General features: G+C 56.9%; 1 protein-coding gene across 5 annotated transcripts in view; it reads left to right on the top strand.

The window, feature by feature from the left end:
• CNTFR (ciliary neurotrophic factor receptor) overlaps nt 1-23,915 on the top strand; it is a 460,255-nt gene that overhangs the window by 434,279 nt on the left and 2,061 nt on the right. For all 5 annotated transcript variants that reach the window (XM_073343357.1, XM_073343356.1, XM_073343355.1 and 2 more), the window contains 2 exons: nt 14,891-15,071; nt 21,097-21,241. In XM_073343357.1, the coding sequence (XP_073199458.1) occupies nt 14,891-15,071; nt 21,097-21,241 (326 nt within the window). The remainder of the gene's footprint in view (nt 1-14,890; nt 15,072-21,096; nt 21,242-23,915) is intronic.

Below are 23,915 nucleotides of genomic sequence, written 5' to 3' on the forward strand. Positions count from 1 at the left end.
TTAGGTTGGACATGAGGAAAAACTTCCTAACTGTCAGGGTGGTTACGCGCTGCAATAAATTGCCAAGGGAGGTGGTGAAATCTCCATCATTGGGGATTTTTAAGAGCAAGTTAGACAAACACCTGTCAGGGATGGTCTAGATAATACTTAGTCCTGCCTTGAGTGCAGGGGACCGGACTAGATGACCTCTCAAGGTTCCTTGCAGTTCTATGCTACGATTCTATGTGTCCCACCTCCAAGTGACCCACCTTGGTTCAGCGCAACAGCCCCCTCGATAGCCCCGCGGGATCACCTCGCCGGCCCCTCCCCGCAGGACCCGCTCATCACCTCCTCTGTGATGCACGCAGTTGGGCCTCTAACTTGGTCCTTGAATCTGCAAAGCCCCACTCCCACCCCAGCGCCGGCCTTTCCCAGGCCAGGAACAATGATCCGCTGTTGCTGTCTAAGCTGCCTGCAGCCAAGGTCCCTTTCATCTCATGCTCGTTTCCAAATGACTAGCGACACCCGGCAGCACTCCCCTGGCACTGCCCCAGCATCTTCCCAACATCAAACAGGAAAGTGGGGGGGACGGACTCAGATCCGAGGACCAGTTTGACCCATGAGAGGGTGAGGCACAGCTGAGGCTGCAGGAGGGGGGGAAGCTTTGCAGGGAAAGGCAAGGTGTGGCTGCGTTTCTATTGGAAATCTTGCCGTGCTTGGGGGTAGTTGAATAAAGTCCCCAGGGTCTTCCACGGAACTTCTATTTGGTGCCGTTGGCTCCGGTTCCCCGTCGTGTCCCAAGCCTCAGCTCCTTCCAGCAGCCATGCTGAGGGGAGAGCCCAGAGCAGGGTGGGGGGTGCTGCTGAGAGTGCCCCCGTAAATCCCAAGCGGCGGAGCTGGGAGGCTTTCCGTGCGCCGGCCCCGCGGCGTGGGGCTTGGCTGGGGGTGCCGGCTGGCAGCACAGCGAGGGATGGGCACGAAGGGAATCGGAGCGTTTGTGAAACAAATCTCAGCTTCCAGACTCCGTCTTCCCCCCGCATCCCCTCCTCCACTGCAGCAGATCCCGGGGCCTGGGACCTGCCTCCACGGCTCCCCAGCGGCTCCACGCCCAGGCTGGCTCAGGGCGAACCAAGGGGCCGATGCCCCGTGGGCCCCAGGGCGAACCCAGCCTCCCCGGGACCAGCCTGGGGGTGGCAGGGGGAGGCTGCGTGGGGCAGCATGGGCGACATGAAACAACACACAGCACCACAAATACACACAGCACCACAAATACACACCAGTGCGCAGCACCACAAATACACACAGCACCACAAATACACACCAATGCACACCACCACAAATACACACCAGTGCACAGCACCACAAATACACACCACCACAAATACACACCAGTGCACAGCACCACAAATACACACCACCACAAATACACACCAGCGTGCAGTACCACAAATACACACAGCACCACAAATACACACCAGCGCGCAGTACCACAAATACACACAGCACCACAAATACACACCAATGCACACCACCACAAATACACACAGCACCACAAATACACACCAATGCACACCACCACAAATACACACAGCACCACAAATACACACCAATGCACACCACCACAAATACACACAGCACCACAAATACACACCAGTGCACAGCACCACAAATACACACCACCACAAATACACACCAGCGTGCAGTACCACAAATACACACAGCACCACAAATACACACCAATGCACACCACCACAAATACACACCAGCGCGCAGTACCACAAATACACACAGCACCACAAATACACCCCAGTGCACAGCACCACAAATACACACAGCACCACAAATACACACCAATGCACACCACCACAAATACACACCAGCGCGCAGTACCACAAATACACACACCACCACAAATACACACCAGCGCGCAGTACCACAAATACACACAGCACCACAAATACACACCAATGCACACCACCACAAATACACACAGCACCACAAATACACACCAATGCACACCACCACAAATACACACCAGCGCGCAGCACCACAAATACACACAGCACCACAAATACACACCAATGCACACCACCACAAATACACACCAGCGCGCAGTACCACAAATACACACAGCACCACAAATACACCCCAGTGCACAGCACCACAAATACACACCAGCGTGCAGTACCACAAATACACACAGCACCACAAATACACACCAGCGCGCAGTACCACAAATACAGCACCACAAATACACACCAATGCACACCACCACAAATACACACAGCACCACAAATACACCCCAGTGCACAGCACCACAAATACACACAGCACCACAAATACACCCCAGTGCACAGCACCACAAATGCACACAGCACCACAAATACACACCAATGCACACCACCACAAATACACACAGCACCACAAATACACCCCAGTGCACAGCACCACAAATGCACACAGCACCACAAATACACACAGCACCACAAATACACACCAGCGTGCAGTACCACAAATACACACAGCACCACAAATACACACCAGTGCACAGCACCACAAATACACACAGCACCACAAATACACACCAATGCACACCACCACAAATACACACCAGCGCGCAGTACCACAAATACACACAGCACCACAAATACACACCAGCGCAGAGCACCACAAATACACACAGCACCACAAATACACCCCAGTGCACAGCACCACAAATGCACTCAGCACCACAAATACACACAGCACCACAAATACACACCAGCGCACAGCACCACAGGTACACACAGCACCACAAATACACACACAACAGCGTGCAACCCAAGCAATACACACCAATACACAGCACCACAAATATCCCACACGGCCAGCACCACAAACGCACGTAGTCACACCCATGTCACACCAACGATCACAAACACACGTGCTACAGCTACACACCCCTCACACGAATACTCCCCAGCGTCGGCACTGCCGAGTCTCACACGTCCCTGGAAGGAGACGCAGGCCCAGTTGCTCGCAGACAGGGTAGGGCTACATTTGGGCAGAGAGGGGCAGTTCCCAGGTCCTGCATGTGCACCTGCGCTGGGAGCGAACGGGCGGCCTCTTGGGCTAACCGACGCGGGTGCAGACCTGGGCCTGTGCCACCGCGGACACAGCGCCGTCTGGGGGCACCAGCAGAGCGAGCGTAGGCAGGCCCAAATGAGCGGGGAGTCACAGCTCCCCGGTCCAGGCCAGCCATCCGCCCGACGCTCACACGCACACGCTCCGGGACTGTCACAGACCGAGCAGCGGGACTGTGTAGAAGTGTCAGATCCCAGCCTCTGCGCCACGAAAACTCAGGCCGGCTCCGGTTCACACCAGCCGAGGACGCTTGCCTCTGTCATGTTGGCCAGACAGTGTCTCGTCTCTGCGTCTGCACTGTGCTTGGTGACTCCAGTTTCCACCTCTGGTTTCGGGTCCCTGACCGTGCTTGGGGACGGTGTGCTCGGGCTCTGCCGCTCGCCTGCTGGCGCGATTGTTCTGAGCAGGGTTGCGCAGCAGGCTAGCTTGGCGTTGCTTTTGCTTTGTTCTTCCCCCTGACTTGTATCACTGGCATCTTTCAGTCTGGGGCGGGCTTGGGTCAGCTGGGAAGTTCATGGCGTCTTTCTGTCGCAGGAGGAGCCTCAGTCCTGGCCCCGCAGCCCGTTGCTGCTGTACAAACACAGAGCAAAGACGTGGTCCCGGCCCGAGAGAGCCGACAGTAGAAGGGGGGTGTGGTTTTGTTGGGTACTGGGAGCGTCTAGGAACAAAGACTGCAGGCCACACTTCCACTGGGGGGGACTCTGCCCTGGGAAGCAGTGACACTGAAAAGGGCCTGGGGATCGTGATGGGTAATGAGCTAAACCTGAGCTCCCAGAGCGACACTGTGGCTGAAAGGGCTAATGCGAGTCCATGACGCATCAAGAGGGGAATCTCCAGTGTGGGCAGAGAGGTTATTTTGGCACTGATGTGACCGCTGCTGGAATCCAGGTCTGGTGCCCACGGTTCAAGAAGGATGCTGATAAATTGCAGAACGTTCAGAGAAGAGCCACGAGAAGCAGTAAAGGGTTAGAAAACAGGTGTGAGACTGTCTACAGTGATAGACTTACGGAGCTCAGTCTTTACAGACAGAAGGGTGCGGGGTGACTTGATTGCAATCTGTAAGTACCCACATGGAGCACAAATATTTAATCATGGGCTCTTCAGTGTAGTAGAGGCAGGTCCAACACCATCCAATGGCTGGAAATTGAAGCTAGACAAATTAGGCCTACATTTTTAACAGTAAAAAGAAAAGGAGGACTTGTGGCACCTTAGAGACTAACCAATTTATTTGAGCATAAGCTTTCGTGAGCGACAGCTCACTTCATCGGATGCATAAAAGTGGAAAATGCAGTGAGGATGTTTTTATACACACAGATCATGAAAAAATGGGTGTTTATCACTTCAAAAGGTTTTCTCTCCCCCCACCCCACTCTCCTGCTGGTAATAGCTTATCTAAAGTGATCACTCTCCTTACAATGTGTATGATAATCAAGGTGGGCCATTTCCAGCACAAATCCAGGGTTTAACAAGAATGTCTGAGGAAGGGGGGGGGGAGGAAAAAACAAGGGGAAATAGGTTACCTTGCATAATGACTTAGCCTCTCCTAGTCACTCCCAGTAAATTGGTTAGTCTCTAAGGTGCCACAAGTCCTCCTTTTCTTTTTGTGAATACAGACTAACCCGGCTGCTCCTCTGAAACCATTTTTAACAGTGACAGCGATTAACTGTTCCCAAGGGTCGTGGTGGAGTCTCCAGCACGGATAATTTTCAGTTCAAGATGGGACGTTTTGCTAACAGCGCTGCTCTAGGGATTAGTGTGGGGCAGGTCTCTGGCCTGCGTTCTACGGGAGGGCAGCGGAGATGATCACAGCGGTCCCTTCTGGCCTCGGAATCTCTCAAAGTACCTTCGAGAGAGACCGAATGAATTTTTTCTGCTCCCGTGCTTTGTGGCAGAGGGCTGATTTGCTGCTTCGGCTGAGGTGGCCCCAGAAGTGGAATATTCCTGTCTGCATGTTGGTTAGCGGGGGGACCGGGCCCAGTTCTGCTCTGCAGCTGTGGTTGCTGGAGTCCTGTGGGTGTGGGGGGCGTTGCTGGCGGAGCAGCAGCTGTGCGGATTGCATTGGGGTTTGGTCCCAATCAGCGTTGTCAGCTGTTAGAGTTGGGCCCCAGACTTCCCTCCTGTCTGGCGGCACGGGGGGAGGGGGGAATCGGTTATAGGATCAGTTAATGTTGGCAGGAGTTTGATGGGGGGGGGCGGGGTTATCTAGCTAGCGGAGCGAGATGGCAGCAACCTGCCACGGGGTCCGGAATGGACCCCGCTGACAGATGGAAACGGAGGCTCCAGCCCCAAACGCAGCACGTGCCCTTATGCTGGGGGGGGGGGGGCGGGCGTACCCCCGGGATGGGGTCTGTCTCCTTCACACTTTGGCTGTAGGTGTGGAGATCGGCCGGCAGTCGGCCTGCACTGTTGCATTTTACCATGTAGACCGGACCTAGCCACATCCCCAGGCCACAGGCCCCGTCCACAGCAGCAGGGACCACGCTGGGGCTGATCAAGCACACAATAGCCACGGCCCCAGGCCGACACGGGGGCATTAGCAGGGCCCTTACAGTGGGGCTGTGAGCCTGTGACCTCCCCGCAGCTCGTGTGGGGCTCCCCCTCCATGGGGCGGGGTGGGGGGGTGTTAATATCCTCCTGTGCGTGGCTTTGAAAGTCAGTGTTGAATTAGCCCAGGATGTGCGGCCCAGAGCGAGAGGCCCAGGAATGCGCCGCAGCTGTAAACCATGGGCTCCCGCCGTGGCTCCGAGCTACATCCCGAAAGGATTACGTAAGCCTGGGGCGGGGGAGGGTGAGCTGATGGGGGGGGCAGATTTTGTTATTTCCAGGGGGGAGGGGGAACGCTCCAGCTTCCCAGAGGAAATCAGATGCCATCAATAATTCCTGTTCACTCCCTAGGGGGACCCGTCACTCTCTCTGCATCGCACACGCCCCGACACAATTCCTTACACAAACGCCCGGCACGCACACCCATGCCCATGCCCCGACACAATTCCATACACAAACGCCCGGCACGCACACCCATGCCCACGCCCCGACACAATTCCATACACAAACGCCCGGCACTCACACCCATGCCCACGCCCCGACACAATTCCGTACACAAACGCCCGGCACTCACACCCATGCCCACGCCCCGACACAATTCCATACACAAACGCCCGGCACTCACACCCATGCCCACGCCCCGACACAATTCCGTACACAAACGCCCGGCACTCACACCCATGCCCACGCCCCGACACAATTCCTTACACAAACGCCCAGCACTCACACCCATGCCCACGCCCCGACACAATTCCATACACAAACGCCCGGCACTCACACCCATGCCCACGCCTCGACACAATTCTGTACACAAACGCCCGGCACGCACACCCATGCCCACGCCCCGACACAATTCCTTACACAAATGCCTGGCACGCACACCCATGCCCACGCCCCGACACAATTCCATACACAAACACCCGGCACTCACACCCATGCCCACGCCCCGACACAATTCCTTACACAAACGCCCGGCACTCACACCCATGCCCACGCCCCGACACAATTCCATACACAAACGCCCGGCACGCACACCCATGCCCACGCCCCGACACAATTCCATACACAAACGCCCGGCACTCACACCCATGCCTACGCCCCGACACAATTCCATACACAAACGCCCGGCACTCACACCATGCCCACGCCCCGACACAATTCCGTACACAAACGCCTGGCACTCACACCCATGCCCACGCCCCGACACAATTCCATACACAAACGCCCGGCACTCACACCATGCCCACGCCCCGACACAATTCCGTACACAAACGCCCGGCACTCACACCCATGCCCACGCCCCGACACAATTAATTACACAAACGCCCGGCACTCATACCCATGCCCACGCCCCGACACAATTCCGTACACAAATGCCCGGCACGCACACCCATGCCCATGCCCCGACACAATTCCATACACAAACGCCCAGCACTCACACCCATGCCCACGCCCCGACACAATTCCATACACAAATGCCCGGCACTCACACCCATGCCCACGCCCCAACACAATTCCATACACCAACGCCCGGCACTCACACCCATGCCCACGCCCCGACACAATTCCATACACAAAGGCCTGGCACTCACACCCATGCCCACGCCCCGACACAATTCCGTACACAAACACCCGGCACTCCCACCCATGCCCACGCCCCGACACAATTCCATACACAAACGCCCGGCACTCACACCCATGCCCACACCCCGACACAATTCCATACACAAACACCCGGCACTCACACCCATGCCCACACCCCGACACAATTTCTTACACAAACGCCCGGCACTCACACCCATGCCCACGCCCCGACACAATTCCATACACAAACGCCCGGCACGCACACCCATGCCCACGCCCCGACACAATTCCATACACCAACGCCCGGCACTCACACCCATGCCCACGCCCCGACACAATTCCATACACAAACGCCCGGCACTCACACCCATGCCCACGCCCCGACACAATTCCATACACAAACGCCCGGCACTCACACCCATGCCCACGCCCCAACACAATTACTTACACAAACGCCCGGCACGCACACCCATGGCCATGCCCTGACACAATTCCCTACACAAACGCCCAGCACTCACACCCATGCCCATGCCCCGACACAATTCCATACACAAACGCCCGGCATGCACACCCATGCCCACGCCCCGACACAATTCCATACACAAACGCCCGGCACTCACACCCATGCCCACGCCCCGACACAATTCCATACACAAACGCCCGGCACTCACACCCATGCCCACGCCCCTACACAATTCCATACACAAACGCCCGGCACGCACACCCATGCCCACGCCCCGACACAATTCCATACACAAACGCCCGGCACTCACACCCATGCCCATGCCATGACGCTTCCATACACACATGCCCTGTATTTATATCCACGCGCACACACTGACCCACTTCCACACACCCACCCTGCACTCACACCCATGCACATGCGGACTCACTTCTATACACACACCCACCCTGCACTCACACCCGTGCACACACGGACTCGCTTCCATTCACACACGCCCTGCACTCACAGCAACACACGCCCACATACACAGCCTGCCACACTCTTGTACACACTCCCATGCACACAACCCCCACCGCGCACACGTTCTCTCAGACTCACCCATAACCTTTCACACACCAAATTTCCGTCCACCCACACTAACACTCATGTACACGTGCGTGCACTGACCCTGCTTCTCATTCACTCATGCACACACTGTTGCACGTGGCACACACAAACACACCGCTTCCGTATACACATGTTGTTACCCCAACCATACACGCTTAAAAACACACGCACACGCACGCACACACAGTCTGTTGCACAACACTCCTAGTGACTTGCGCACAATGCCGTCCACACGTCAACAGCCGTGCCGCACAGCACTCATACACCCCCACTGCTACCCTCTGGCTCTTTGTCTACCACCGGCTCTGGGGTACCAGGTCTCTGTAGTATCTCCATTGGGTTGCATGGCAACAGTGAGACATCATTCTCCATCAGCCCAGCCCGTGGGTCTCCTTACTCGGGTCAATGCCTACAAATTCAATGCCTTGTTCTCCCTTGTTTCCCCCTTTAGCACCCCTGCGACTTTCAGTTTCCCTAACTCCTCTCCCATCCAGTCCCCACCCATGGGTGCTCTTCTCCCCCCCCCCTTCTTCCATGGCTCTCATCAATTTCTGATTGCTCCAGGCCTAGTGTGGCATGCACAGATGCACACGGGGGCCTCCCTTTGTACACTGCTAGCCTTGCACTGCGCTATTCCTGGGCCGGCTGTCTCAGCGGGCACATCTCCTTGGTCCGTCAGTCGTCCTCCCAGGTGCACCCCCAGAAACAGTCACCAGCTCTCAGCACATACTGGATAATGGTTTCCTTGCCCTTGGGAGGGTGTCAGGCCAGCGGGAATTGGTTGCAATGGTGTAATGTGTCTGTCTCGTTTTCACTGGCTCAATGTGCGGCTACGCAGTGTGCTGGGAGGGTGGAGATCTAAAATGAGGCAGGACTTTTCCGCTCCACCTTGCTCCTGTAGATGAATTTAGCTCTTTAAAAACTCGGCTGTTTGTTCAGATGGGGCCCCGGGGAGTTTGATGGAGTTACTCTTCCACAACTTGGGTCATTCACATTACTCACTGTTACTCCCCAGACAACAGCTGAAGTCTCAGAATATCCCATCAGTTCATCGGCAGCCTCAGACTGACAGGGGCTTTCCAGATTCACGGCGGATTCCCACCTCACACACCCACTATCCAAGTTGCCCCCCGGGGCGCCAGTACATAATGTCCCTTGAATTTTCCCTCTGCTCTTGCACAGATTTGGGCTCATGCTGAGCACCCCAGCCACAAAGGGAGCATCTTCCTCTCCCGCCTCTGACAGCTGAGCTGAGATCTGGCTGGTGCTCTCTGCCAGGGAGAGGGGTGGAAGGACGTGGGAGCTTCATGGTCAATGTCCCAGCTCTGGTTCTATCCCTCCTGCTTCTGTTCTCCATTGGCCTCCTGAGCTCCAGAATTGAGAGCAGAGGCCAACTTCCTCCCCTCCCCCCGAGCCGAGCAGATGGGTCATGTCAGACCCCTCGCAATCCTTCATCCGCTCAGACATGTTTATTATCCACATGTGTCTGGAGAGAAGATGGCTTGTGTCAGCACAGGCCAAGAAGGAAGGGAGGGGACGTGAGCGAGTCTTGCCGGTTGCACATGGGGCCATGCCGCGGATGGGAACTGCAGTGGCATCGCGTGGGTTAAACGCAGGGCTCGCAGGAGGGTACCATCGTCCTGTTAATCCGGAGGTTTCTTGTGACAGACATAACGGCCATCTGACAGCGCCCATCTAGGGGGTCCATGGGCTGCAGGTTTCTGGCTGCGGTGCCAGGGGGACTGACACCAGATGATGTGGTGTGACTGGAAGGCAGGTGGGAAGATAACGGTGCACGTCCTCGCTCCTTCTGCCTGCGTGGAAGTCCCATGGTGTCCACACATGCAGACGTGCGCATCAGGCGAATCAGTGCATGGCCTCTGGATTTGATCAAACACTTTGCATGCGGGGAGGTGAGTGGGCAAATGCAGGGGATTTAATTCCTACACGCCTGGCACTGGACCTGCCATGAGAGGAGTGGAGGGTGTGTTTGGTCGGGTATGCCAGAGAGACGGGACATCTGACTCCATGGGCCATTGGCCTGACCCAGCATTGCAGGGAGCCAGGGCACCAGGCTCGATGGACCATTGCTCTGTTTCTTTATAGCAAGTCATAATGTCCCTGTGTTATTTTAAATGGAATGGGACAGATCCTCAGCTGGTAAAAACTGACATTGCGCCGTTGAAGCCAGTGCCGTGGTGCCGGGTCACACCTGGGGAGGATCTGGGATGCACAGCACTGAAGACATATCAAGTAGGGCCAAGCAAGTGGATTTGGATGAAGTGAGAACCAGCCCCGAACTCCAGTGCAGAATTCAGCCGAGGAGATCTCAGATACGAGCCTGCAAAATCCAGGGTGCTGAGCTAGCCTTCAGGGAAATGTAGCTGACTCTGTTCCTGCATTCAGTCAATGGCTTGGTCTACGCTACAGAGTTAGGTCGACATAAGGCAGCTGGAGCGGGGACACTGACAAGAAGGCCGGCTCCCAGCTCCCCAGCTTTGCTGCCACCCAGGCTCCTGGTGTGGGCTGCTGCTCTCTGGGGTCCCAGCTCCCCGCTGGGAGCACGGCAGCTGACCGGACTCTAGGCGTGGATCTCCCCACCGGAGGCAATAAGCCATGGGCGGCTTCTCCCTCTACATAGGTGGACTGAAGATTGTAGTGTCGACATGCCCAATGTCATGTGCCCAAGGGCAAAAGCCAAGAGATCCTGTAAGAGTCGATCGGCCTGAGCTCTTACTGCGCTGTGTGTCTAATAGACTGTGCTCCGGAGATGGGCCTTCAAGCCAGCGTTTGCCTCGAGCAAACCCGCTTCTTGCACCACCCAGGTTCTCAGCCAGCTGCCACCGAGGAACCCACTTGCTCTGCCCCAGGTGGCGTGGGAGGAGGGAGAGAGATTTCCCCTGGCTTCACTATTTGCCATTGTCCGTGCAGAATAATGAGCCTCGCCTCTTTGGTTTCGCAGCGTGAGGGCTGGTTGTTAAACACAGTGTACGTGTAACCGGCGTGACCCTCCCGTGTCAGTAAGGCCCAGCACAGGTACGTCCCCGTGCAGCACTCCCAGCGTGCCTCAGTTCTGTCTTCCAGCTTCCCCCACTCTCCCCTTGTCAGTGCCCCCCAGCCCTGACCTGCAGCCCCTCTGCTTTTCCAGTCGTAGCCTCCCCGCCCAGAGCTGCACCGATGCACCTCCATTCTGACTTGCAGCCCCCCTGCTTGTCCAACCTGCCCCCTCGCAGCCCCCTCTCCCCCTTTCTGCTGATCCCCTCAATAGTGGGTGCTCACCACCCGCCAACCACCCGACGATCAGCTGGCAGTGGGCAGGAGGCGCTGGGGGAAGGGGGTGGGAAGAGGTGGCGAGAGTGGGGCCTTGGGGGAAGGGGCGGGGTGGGGGCATGGCCTCGGGGGCAGAGTAGGGGTGGAGCACCCACCCGGCAAGAAGAAAGCTGGCACCTGTGTGGACAGACACCGGCTGGGGGGGGTGAGGCGAGACCCACTGGCCCATTTGACTTGTGGCCGAGATCGAACTCAAGCCCAGGGTCCCAGAGGTTGCGAGGGAGAATGGCTCGGCGTTAACCCATCGCACCAAGAGTGCCGTGCGGCCGCTGGTCAACCCTCCCGTAACGCGGGGTGGTCACGGTGTCTCCCGCAGCCCCAAGGAGCCAGCTCCTGGAGTATGGTGGGACGTGGGCTCTCAGCGGAAATCCTGAGTGGGGCTTGGAGAGGGGCTGTCTCCGGGAGTCCGCCGGGGGGTCCTTTCCACAGTCTCTCCGGCCTTCGCTCGAGCAGGAATGCCGTGCGTTTTCGTGTCTCTCTCCCACAGAAGTGGGGCCAATGGAAGGCCTTGCCTTCCCCACCCCGTCTGTCCGACATCCTGGCACCAACAGCTCCCCAGCACTTTACGAAGCGGTTTCCTTTCCCCTTGATGCTGAGCCCCCCGAAAGCCTAAACCTGAGAGCTCTCTTGCCCTGTAGTGCTTTTCCTTCCCTCTCACGTGCGGGCTGCTTTGTTAGTGGCGGGCTGTCCCTGAGCGCTGGGCTACGCGCGCTGATTTGTTGTCGTAAGGTGCGCCGGAGTGCTGGGCATTCATGTTGCTGTAGGTGGGTTAGGCATGCCAGCCACCGTCCGTTGCTGTGGGCTTGCTCATGGCCGGAGGGTCGCTCGTTCGCGCGGGGCTGAGCGCCTGGTGTGTTATGGTAGGGTTGCTTATGACGGAGCAGAGCCCCCTGGATTTGGTCCCACAGCAGCTGCCGAGTTCACCTCCCGCCCCAGAGCTGTGCTCCAAAATCCCCGCTTTCATTTGAAAACAATGGAGTTTCCAGGCTTCGTGGCTAGGAGGAAACCTCACAAACAGGCCACGTCGGCTCCCCCACCCCGCCCCAAGCGCTGCCTGACAGTGGGAGGGGTCGTTCCCTGCATCGGCCCAGAAGCCACAGAGTGCGTCGTCTGTGTAAAGCCCCCTCCTCCCCCGGAAAGAAAGCCTTGGGTAAGGGACGCCCTAGGGCTGACCTGGGCCCCTCTGGGCTGGTGCCGGGTGCCCTGGGCATCGTGGCTGGGAGTGGGGCACCAGAGGGCAGCAGGGGCTGAGGATCTGGGGCTCAGACAGTGCTCGGCTGGGGCTCAGCCTCTGGGGTGTGGGGACAGACCACGCCGGGCCTGGCCTCCCAGCCTTCTGCAGCCAGCTCCCCCTGTGCAGCGTCCCCCGCAGGCAGGGCTGGGAGTGCCCGGGGCACGGCCAGGGTGGCTCGCTCCCTGCCTTGCGGGCTGAGCGCTGCCAGCGGGGCGGAGGGACAGCCGGCGGAGCCCTGGCCCCCTCTGCGATCTGTCTCTGTCCCTCCCCTCTGGCTCTCGGGTCTCTCCCCAGCCGTGTCTGCCCGTCTCGCTGACTCTGGTGCTCACGGGCACTGCCCGGGCAGGCCGGCTGGCCTGCTGCTTCGGCCGGTCCGTCGGGCCGCGCTCTGGTCGGGGGGACATCCTGGGCCCAGCCTGACCGGGAATGACGGACCCTCCTGCTCGGGGGGAGGGGGGAGGGCAGAGGAGGCGGCTGGCTCCAGCCCCGCCTTGGCCCCCACCCCATCCCCAGCGGAGAGGAGCCGCCAGACTGGTGTCAGGGACGCGGTGACCAGCCTTGGGGGTGGAGGTCGGCCGTCCCCCTGCTCCCGCTGTGCAGCGCCTGGCGCGCGCTCTGCGGCTGCTCAGAACTCGCGCCACCACCCTGGCCCAGCCTCTGGCACCTGACAGACGGGCAGCCATGACGACCCCCCCTCCCCTGCCGAGCTACGATTCCTCCTCTCGGCTCCAGTTCCCTGTCTCCCCTGCCCCTCCATTCCTCCGTGTCCCCATCCCTGTGCCCCATCCCCTCCCCCTCCGTTCCCCCCTCCCATCCCCTCCTCCATTCCCTCACCCCCGTGCCCCATTCCCTCTCCCTCCGTTCCCCCCTCCCATCCCCTCCTCCATTCCCTCACCCCCGTGCCCCATCCCCTCCCCCTCCGTTCCCCCCTCCCATCCCCTCCTCCATTCCCTCACCCCCGTTCCCCATTCCCTCTCCCTCCATTTCCACCTCACCCCCTCCATTCCCCCACCCCTGTGTACCATCCCTTCCCCCTCCATTCCCCCTCCCCATCCCCCCTCCATTTCCCCATCCCTGTGTCCCATCCCCTCCCCCTCCGTTCCCCCCTCCCATCCCCTCCTCCATTCCCTCACCCCCGTGCCCCATTCCCTCTCCCTCCGTTCCCCCCTCCCATCCCCTCCTCCATTCCCTCACCCCCGTGCCCCATTCCCTCTCCCTCCGTTCCCCCCTCCCATCCCCTCCTCCATTCCCTCACCCCCGTGCCCCATCCCCTCCCCCTCCGTTCCCCCCTCCCATCCCCTCCTCCATTCCCTCACCCCCGTGCCCCATTCCCTCTCCCTCCATTTCCCCCTCACCCCCTCCATTCCCCCACCCCTGTGTACCATCCCTTCCCCCTCCATTCCCCCTCCCCATCCCCCCTCCATTTCCCCATCCCTGTGTCCCATCCCCTCCCCCTCCGTTCCCCCCTCCCATCCCCTCCTCCATTCCCTCACCCCCGTGCCCCATTCCCTCTCCCTCCATTCCCCCCTCACCCCCTCCATTCCCCCACCCCTGTGTACCATCCCTTCCCCCTCCATTCCCCCTCCCCATCCCCCCTCCATTTCCCCATCCCTGTGTCCCATCCCCTCCCCCTCCGTTCCCCCCTCCCATCCCCTCCTCCATTCCCTCACCCCTGTGCCCCATCCCCTCCCTCCATTCCCCCACCCGTGTGCCCCATCCCCTCCCCTCCATTCCCCCCTCACCCCCTCCATTCCCTCACCCCTGTGCCCCATTCCCTCTCCCTCCGTTCCCCCCTCCCCATCCCCCCTCCATTCCCTCACCCCTGTGTCCCATCCCCTCCCCCTCCATTCCCCCCTCACCCCCTCCATTCCCCCACCCCTGTGCCCCATCCCCTCCCCCTCCATTCCCCCTCCCATCCCCTCCCCATTCCCCCTCCCCCGTGCCCCATCCCCTCCCCCTCCGTTCCCCCCTCCCCATCCCCCCTCGGCATCCCGGTGACCGCCCCCTCCGCTCTCCCCATGCAGGTGGAGCTGTCCGACGGGACGTCCCACACCATCACCGACGCCTACGCCGGCAAGGAGTACATCATCCAGGTGGCCGCCAAGGACAACGACATCGGCACGTGGAGCGACTGGAGCGCCGCTGTGCACGCCACGCCCTGGACGGAGGAGCCCAAGCACCTCACCACGGAAGCCCCGGTGGCAGGTGAGGGTGCCAGGCGGCAGGGGGCCCCCAGCTGGGACGGTGCAGCAGGGCCCGGGGGTTTGACCCCCTCTCCTGCCAAGGGCCTGGCATCACCGCTGCTGCACAGCTGAGGGGAGGCGGGGAGGCGGGCCCCGCGAAGGGTGGGGAAGGGGGTTGCCCAAGTTCACACCACAAGGAGCAGAGTCGGGAAGAGAAGCCAGGAGTCCTGGCTCCCAGCCTCCTGCTTTGACCACTAGACCCCACTATCCTCCCAGTGCCAGGGACAGAACCAGGAGTCCTGCTGTCCAGTCTCTAACCCACTAGACCTCACCCTGTCAAGCTGGCGCACTGCCTCATGGGAGAGCTGGAGGCCAGGAGCACTGGCAGTCATGAGACTGAGTGAAAGCAGCCCAGGGCCCCCGGGGCCCTCCCCTTCCGGTGGCAGCAGGTTTCAGGATCCAGGTGCAGGGGGCAGTCCCCAGCTCCTGGAGCTATTGTTTCAGGCTCTCTGCATACTCAGGTAGGCATCAGTTAACTTAGGGCACATTTTCAAGCTTTTCTCTGCATCCATGAAGGACAGAAACACATCACTTTTCAATGGTTTCAGAGTGGTAGCCGTGTTAGTCTGCATCAGCAAAAACAGTGAGGAGTCCTTGTGGCACCTTAGAGACTAACACATTTATTTGGGCATAAGCTTTCGTGGGCTAAAACCCACTTCATCAGATGCATGGAGTGAAAAATACAGTCAGCAGTTTATATATACAGCACATGAAAAGATGGGAGTTGCCTTACTAAGTGTGGGGTCAGTGCTAATGAGGCCAATTCAATTAATGTGGAAGTGGCCTATTCTCAACAGTTGACAAGAAGGGGTGAATATCAAGAGAGGGAAAATTACTTTTGTAGTGTTAACAAGGGCAATGCGATTAAATTGCCACTTTTAAGTCTGTTATTGAGTGTCCAGAGAGAGTGAAGTGTTATGATTCCTGACATCTGATTTGTGTCCATTTATTCTTTTGCGTAGAGACTGTCTGGTTTGGCCAATGTACATGGCAGAGGGGCATTGCTGGCACGTGATGGCATATATCACAATGGTAGATGTGCAGGGGAATGAGCCCCTGATGGTGTTTCTGATGTGGTCAGGTCCTGTGATGGTGTCCCTTGAATAAATAAGCAGACAGAGTTGTCACCGGGGTTTGTTGCAGGTATTGGTTCCTGGGTTAGTGTTTTTGTTGTGTGGTGTGTAGCTGCTGGTGAGTATTTGCTTCAGGGTGGGGGGCTGTCTGTAAGCGAGAACTGGCCTGTCTCCCAAGGTCTGTGAGAGTGAGGGACCGTCCTTCAGGATACGTTGTAGATCCTTGATGATGCGCTGGAGAGGTTTTAGTTGGGGGCTGTAGGTGACTGCAGGTGGCATTCTGTTAACTAAAACCTCTCCAGCACATCATCAAGGATCTACAACCTATCCTGAAGGACGATCCCTCACTCTCACAGATCTTGGAAGACAGACATCAAGAAGTGTAACATTCAAAAACCAGTAGGAGAGCACTTCAATCTCCCTGGACACTCAATAACAGATGTAAAAGTGGCCATTCTTCAACAAAAAAACTTCAAAAACAGACTCCAAAGAGAAACTGCAGAACTGGAATTAATTTGCAAACTGGACACCATCAAATTAGGCTTGAATAGAGACTGGGAGTGACTGGGTCACTACAAAAAGTAATTTTCCCTCTGTTGATACTCACATCTTCTTGTCAACTGTTGGAAATGGCCAACGTCCACCTGGATTGCATTGCCCTCATTAACACTACAAAAGTAATTTTCCCTCTCTTGATATTCACCCCTTCTTGTCAACTGTTGAGAATAGGCCACTTCCACCTTAATTGAATTGGCCTAATTAGCACTGACCCCCTCCTCCCCCCACTTGGTAAGGCAACTCCCATCTTTTCATGTGCTGTGATATATATACTGCTTACTGTATTTTCCACTCCATGCATCTGATGAAGTGGGTTTTAGCCCACAAAAGCTTATGCCCAAATAAATATGTTAGTCTCTAAGGTGTCACACGGACTCCTCGTTGTTTTTACTTTTAAATGGCAGTTGAGATTCGGATTCATCACGTGCCTCCAGGGGCTGGGGCCCTAGGTGTGGGCCCATAATGCCTATGCTGTCCACACTGGCTCTGCCCAGCTGTGAGACTGGGGCTCCTGCCAGAGAGTGGGGAGGAACGAAACGTGAGACAAGGCCCAAGCCCCTTGGTGTTGTCAGTGCATCGGACGGGGCTCCCTCCAGCCTGTCCCAGGCCGTGACTCGGGCCAGACGCCTCCTCCCTCCACCTCGAGCTGTTGCATTTTGTCCATCTCTGGTCACACACACCTACAAACGGGCTAATTAACCTTAAGAGCGCCTCCCCCCCTTCCCCATTGGACAGATGGGTAAACTGAGGCACAGGAAGGTTAAAGCCCAAGGTTTCAAAGAGCCAGCTAGATGTGGGTACCCAGCTCGCAGCATTTCCAGCCTCCCAGGCTGGGCCCCCCAAACTAGCAGAGACCTTTGCCAGCTGGACCTCAGCAACTCACCCCTGGCCAGAGTGACGCAGCTTCCGAGCTTGGATTCAAACTTATCCAGTCCCTGGGCTAAGCACTTGCCCGTGCTTCTCTCTCTCCTTGACACACAACACACACGTGCAAATGTCCTGTTTGCTCACACACGCACAAAACACCTGTCCACAAATCCACACACACACTGCTCGGCAAGGACGGAGCCTGACAGGCTCCCTCAGAATTAGCCTCTGCTTCTGTCTCTTGCCCTGACACCTTCGAGAGGTTTGGCTAAGAGCCAACTAGGTTTGGCCTCCACCGGGACCGGGCCATGTACAATCCCCACGGCGGGCGCACTCCCCCCAGCTGCGTTACAGCGTTTCAGCCGGCATGTCAGATGGTGGCCTGGCCTCTGCTGACTCAGCTCCTCCCAGCTCTGGCCTCCAGCTTGCGAAGAAGCACTAAGGATTCATAGGAAGGTTATTATTCAGTGGAGTGCTGCCCCCCAGCTCCCCTGATCCCGCACAATGGCTCGGAGCCACACCAATTAGAAAGAAAAGGCACAAAGTTAACAAGCCCCTGTTTCTAGGAAAGAGCTGGGACCGCGTCCAAATTCACGACGTCGGCCTTCGGTTTCCCAGAAGGACTGGAGCGGACCCCGGCTTGGTTCCCCCAACTGGCACTGACTGCCAGGAGGTTGGGCAATCCACATCCCCAGAGCAAATAAATCACTGCTTCTCACAGAGAACTGGGACAGCGTCCAAATTCTCAGCACTGCACAAATCTTTGCCACTACCGGTCGTGGGTGTGCAAGGCCTTGGCACTGCTGACACTCTGTGTGTGTGTGTGTGCAAATCCTTGGGCTGTTAGCTGTGTGAGTCAAAGGAGCCTCGCCCACATGGGGCATGCAGGCGAGCGAGGAGGCACTCGATGCTGCAGTCCGGAGGAAGAAGCCCAGGCTGTTTGCTCTCAAGCTGAAGGAAGATACACTGAGATTTGCCCTCTGGAGGCTGCGGCACCTGCCAGGACTTTGCTGCCTGAAGCTTATCAGACAGAGCCGGGAGTTTGCAGCCGTTCAGACACATGCTGCCTCGGTCGCATACACAAAACCCTTGCAAAGTAACACACATACAGACACACACACCCCAACATCACACAAACATACACCCAAATGCTTACAAACATGCAGGCATTCACCTGTTTACACACACAGCTATACTCGCTCACAGACACTCCCTGGGGCGTGTGAACGCTCACATGAATACACACACACGCCTGGTTTTCTCCTGTTCAGTTAACTAATCCTTTGTGAGTGTGACAAACAATACAAGTGTTGCTGCAGGTTGACTCACACACACCTCTCCATATGCATACACACACCACCTTGAATGCACACGCATGACTTGCATGCACACACACACACACAAAGTTCTCACACGCACCCCCCGTTTGCACACCTCTTGATGGCAATCGCTCTGAAATAGCTGAGCTGCAACGGACCCCTCTGAATTAGCCTCTGCTCCTCCCTTTCTCTGTCTCCTGGACACCTTGGAGAGGTTTGGCTAAGCACCTGCTGAGATCCTCCCCCCACCCCGCCAAGATTGGCCCATGGCCCCCCATGACAGTTCCAGTCAGCGTGTGACGAGTGGCCTGGTTCCCCCGGGCCTGCTCTCCAGCTGTTGGACTGACTCTGCTGGCCCTTGGCTCCTGCCCGGTGGCACCAGTTAGATCTAAAAGCATGAGCAGCTGTTTGCTGCTAGGAAAGTGGCAGTGATTCAACTCTGGCAGCGCTATGGAAGTGGGGGCCCCAGAAGGGCCGGAGGGAATTCCGGGTTAGGGCCCCCCCCGGACCTGCTCTTGGGGGGGAATACGGGAATGTCTGACCTCCTTGGAGGACTGACCTCCAAGTGCAAGGCTGGGGGGTGGGGTGGGGGGGGCTGTATGCCAGGATACAGTATGCTGTAGCTGATCCAGGGGCGCAGGCTGATGAGGTCATGAAACTTGTGACTTGCTGTGCTCATGATGTCATAAAGCTCCTGACAGGCCTCGCTGATGCTAAGGGCGTCTCAAAGCACGTGACGTGCTGTGAGGGTGATGTCAGAGACCTTGCATCACAGCCCTGACGACACCATGAAGACTGACATGTCTGATGATGTCATGAAACTTGCCCCCACCGTGCTGGTGATGTCATAGGCCAGTGATGTCAGGGGGGTCGGTGCATATGGTGAGGTGAGGCCTCTGGAAACCAGGCTGGGAGGCAGCACCTGCCCGCGCCTCATTCATCACAGCCCGGTTGGGCCACAACGTTCCCCTGCCCAGACCCAGCGAAGGGCCTGGGCCCCTGTGTGGAGTCACGGCCCTGTTCACCCTCTGCAGGTGCCACCTTGCAGGACATGGCACATGCCCATGGGAGTCGGGAGCACCCTATAATGGGGGATGACCCCAAAGGGAGATGGGGCTGGTCAGATTTCCCCATGGGTGAGCCCAAATCACCACCCATGCGAGTGCACTCCCACCGGGAGCTCTCTCTCTCAACCCAGGCCCCCTCACGGAGGACGCCAGCCACATATGGCAGTAAAGTTGAGCTACCCCCCTCGAGCCGCTATCACCAGCCGGTCCCCCCAGAGCAGAGACCTCCGCGTTTCGACCTGGGGAGGACACCCCAGCCCCGACCTGCGAGGTGCAGCCCGGCCGTGGCTCTCCCTTCACGTGGGCGGGCCAACGGCCTGTGCTGCGTCTCCCGGCTCCCCAGAACCCCAGCCGGTTCCCATCACAGGCTTTGGCCACTCTGCCTTTGGGCATTCCCAAATCCGCCCTGGCACCCTCGGGGACATTTCTGTGGGGGGATGGTGCCCTCTGCTGGCCATTCTGTTTAACACGGGGCCCCAGTGGAGCTGGGCTTGCAGAAAGCTCTGAGCAGGTCCCTTGGGAGACACGGGCATCAAAGACCGGGCACCCCAAGGAGCTGTGCAGAGCTGAGGCCCACCCAGGAGGCTGCAATGCTCATAACCCAGCCCAGCGGGGGCGCAGAGCTCTTGCTGAGGCTGCACACCAGGCCCCTCAGATTGGGGGTGGGGGGCTGAGGGAGGACAGGTCATGCCAATGTCCAGTTCCCAGGGCAGTGCCCAGAGCAAAGGGAGCCATGCCCTGCCCCCTTCAGCCAGAGGAGGTAAAGGGGAAATTAATCGGGGCTCATGGCTAGTGTGGTGAGGGAGGGCTGGATACACAAGTGCACAGAGAGACTAAACAAAGCAAGAGGCTAGCTGGTGAGATGATGGGGGGGCAGACAGATTTTCCTAATCCAGGAAAGTATTGTCAGGAGGCTGCCGGATGGGCAAAGGGCTTTTAATAGACAGGCTGGCATGGTGAGCCCTGGCCTGGGAGAGGCGCTGCCGCCCGTGCCGTGCCAGGGCGGGCCTGTAGCTTGGAGGGAAGGTGAAGCGGGCAGGAGGCGATGCAGACCGTAGCTGCCTGTTGGCCCATCTGCAGGCTGTTCCTTTCCCTCGCTCCAGAGACGACCACCACCAGCAGCTCCTCCTTCGTGCCGCCCCCCACCACCAAGATCTGCGACCAGGAGGCCGTTGTCGGCAGCGGGGCCGTGACCATGTCCTGGGCGGCGGGATTGGTACTGGCAGCAGCTGGCGTTCTGTTTATTTAGTAAGTATTCACCAGCTCCGGCAGATCCCTCCTGCCCGTCCTCACTGGGCTGGAGCCAAACTAGCCACGCACGGGCCGCCAGAATGGGACAGTCACACTCGCAGCGCAGTACGCAGAGTCCTTGGCGTGCTCTTCACTGGCACCGAAGTGTGTGTTCACTGTGAGGTAACTACCCCGCAAAAGGCACCGGTAGCATTACCAGCAAGGAGCTAGGCCAGGCCAGCACTAGACCCCTGTGCTGGGTCGGCCTCCCCTAGTTCATCTCGCAGTCGCACTGTGGAGCCTTGTCTCCACCGGGATTGCACAGTGGCAGAGATAACGGGTGTTAGGTATCCTGGGAGAAAAACACACCTTGCCAGTGGAGATGTAGCCCGGGACACTGGAGACACAAGATGCCTGTTAGATCTATCTATCTATCTATCTATCTACCTAACCCCCATGCACATCTGTCTGTCTGTCTATTCTAATCTGTTTTAGCCTGCTGCCCATCACCACGGTGTCTGGGTGCCTTTCATGTAAAATCAAGAGCAGTAGTAAAGTCTCTGGCCTATCTCTCTTTTGGGGGTCAGAGTGCTGATTGGGGGGGTGATTTGATTCGTTGGTGTTGTTTGGGGGGACGGGTTGAGTCTTGTTTCTCGCAGTGGGGCTTTGCAGTACAAAAGGATGTCAGTATTGCGTAGAAGGGGGTGTCAGTGCTCAGATTTGGGGGTGGGACGGGGGTCAGTGTTGTGAGTATCATCATGACTAAAGGGTATTTCAAGAAGGAAGGTTTGCCAGGGTTTCCTAGAGGCGTTTTCACTCTAATCTCATCTGCTGGGCAAGCGAGGGGGAAAGGGCCTTAGTTAAAATGAGAGCTGGGTCCCAAATCAAGAGCGTGATAAGATTGTTTGTTTGAAATGTGGTGGAGTTTTTTGGACTAAATTTGATCATTTTTCAAAAACAGAAATCACACACACAGATACAAACACACACACACACACAGAACCCGTTTGCTGGGCCAGCCGACTCACACCGTGGTGTTTTGCAAAACTGAAAATGTTTGGGCTGAAAAAAATGTTGATTTCAATGTCCAAAACATTTCTGTTTGGAAAAACTGCAACTTTTTTAAATCTAAAAAGATATGGATTTAAGAAAAGGTGAAAAAAGCAAAAGAAAAATTCAGCCGTTCTCAAGGGAAGAGGCACAAAATGGTCTGAAATTTTTCAAAAGGCTCCCAAACAATTTTTAAAACTTTTCCCACCTACTTTAAAAATTAACTGGAAAGCTTAGCAAGCAAACATACCCACGTGTACATACATATTCTAGTCTCCCATGTTTAAGAAAGATGAATTCAAACTGGAACAGGTGCAGAGAAGCGCGACTAGGATGATCAGAGGAATGGAAAACCTACCTTCTGAGAGGAAACTCAAGGAGCTTGGCTTGTTTATCATAACCAAACAAAGGCTGAGGGGCGATCTGATTGCTCTCTCTAAATACATCAGAGAGATAAATATCAGGGAGGGAGAGGAGTTATTGAAGTTAAGCACCAGTGTGGACACAAGAGCAAATGGATAGAAACTAGCCATCAACAAGTTTAGACTTGAAATGAGACAAAGGTTTCTAACCATCGGAGGAGTGAAGTTCTGGAACAGCCTGCCAAGGGGAGCAGTTGGGGCAAAAAAGCTACCTGGCTTCAAGACTCACCTTGATAAATTTACGGAGGGGACAGTATAAAGAGGTAGCCGACAACGGCATATGGCCAATCCGCAAATGCTATTAGCAAATATCTCCAATGGCCAGAGATGGGACACTAGATGGGGAGGGTTCTGAGTTACTACAGAGAATTCTTTCCCAGGTGTCTGGCTGGTGGGTCTCGCCCACATGCTCCGGGTCTAACTGATCGCCATATTTGGGGTTGGGAAGGAATTTTCCTCTGGGTCAGATTGGCAGAGACCCTGGGGGGGTTTCGCCTTCCGCTGCAGCGTGGGTCACTTGCTGGTTTAAACTAGTGGCCATGGTGGGTTCTCTGTCACTTGAAGTCTTTAAAGCAAGATTTGAGGATGTCAGCAGCTCAGCCAGAGGGTCTGTAACAGGAGTGGGGGGTAAGGTTCTGTGGCCTGCAACGGGAAGGAGGTCAGACTAAATGATCATGATGGCCCCTTCTGGCCTTAAAGTCCATGAGTCTGTGAGGTACATACGGATGTTCTCACAGACACATGCACGCACAGCCCTGTACACAAATGTACACGCACACAAAGGCATGCATGAATGCCCATAGGTACAGCCACACAATCATGCACACTCATGCCCATGCATGGACACACACTCACACATTCATGTATGCGTCCACACACAGAGTGATGGGCACACAAACTTGGGATTGCCAACGCTCCAGGATTGTCCTGGAGTCTCCAGGAATTAGAGATTAATCTTTAATTAAAGATTATGTCATGTGATGAAACCTCCAGGAATACGTCCAACCAAAATTGGCAACTCTACCCGGCCTGCGTGCACACAGTCTGCTTCGCCTGGAACACGGGGACGGTTCAGAATCAAAGGCTTCGCTCTGCCATTGAGCCTGGAAGCAGTGCACTCCCTGTTGGAGGCGGAGTTTCAAAGAATAAGGGACCCCCTACTGCTACCAGTGAGGGGAGATCTCCGTTTTCCAGAGTGATGAACTCCTCACCTCATTAAA

The sequence above is a fragment of the Lepidochelys kempii genome, chromosome 5 (genome assembly GCF_965140265.1).
Source record: "Lepidochelys kempii isolate rLepKem1 chromosome 5, rLepKem1.hap2, whole genome shotgun sequence".
NCBI lineage: Eukaryota > Metazoa > Chordata > Testudines > Cheloniidae > Lepidochelys > Lepidochelys kempii.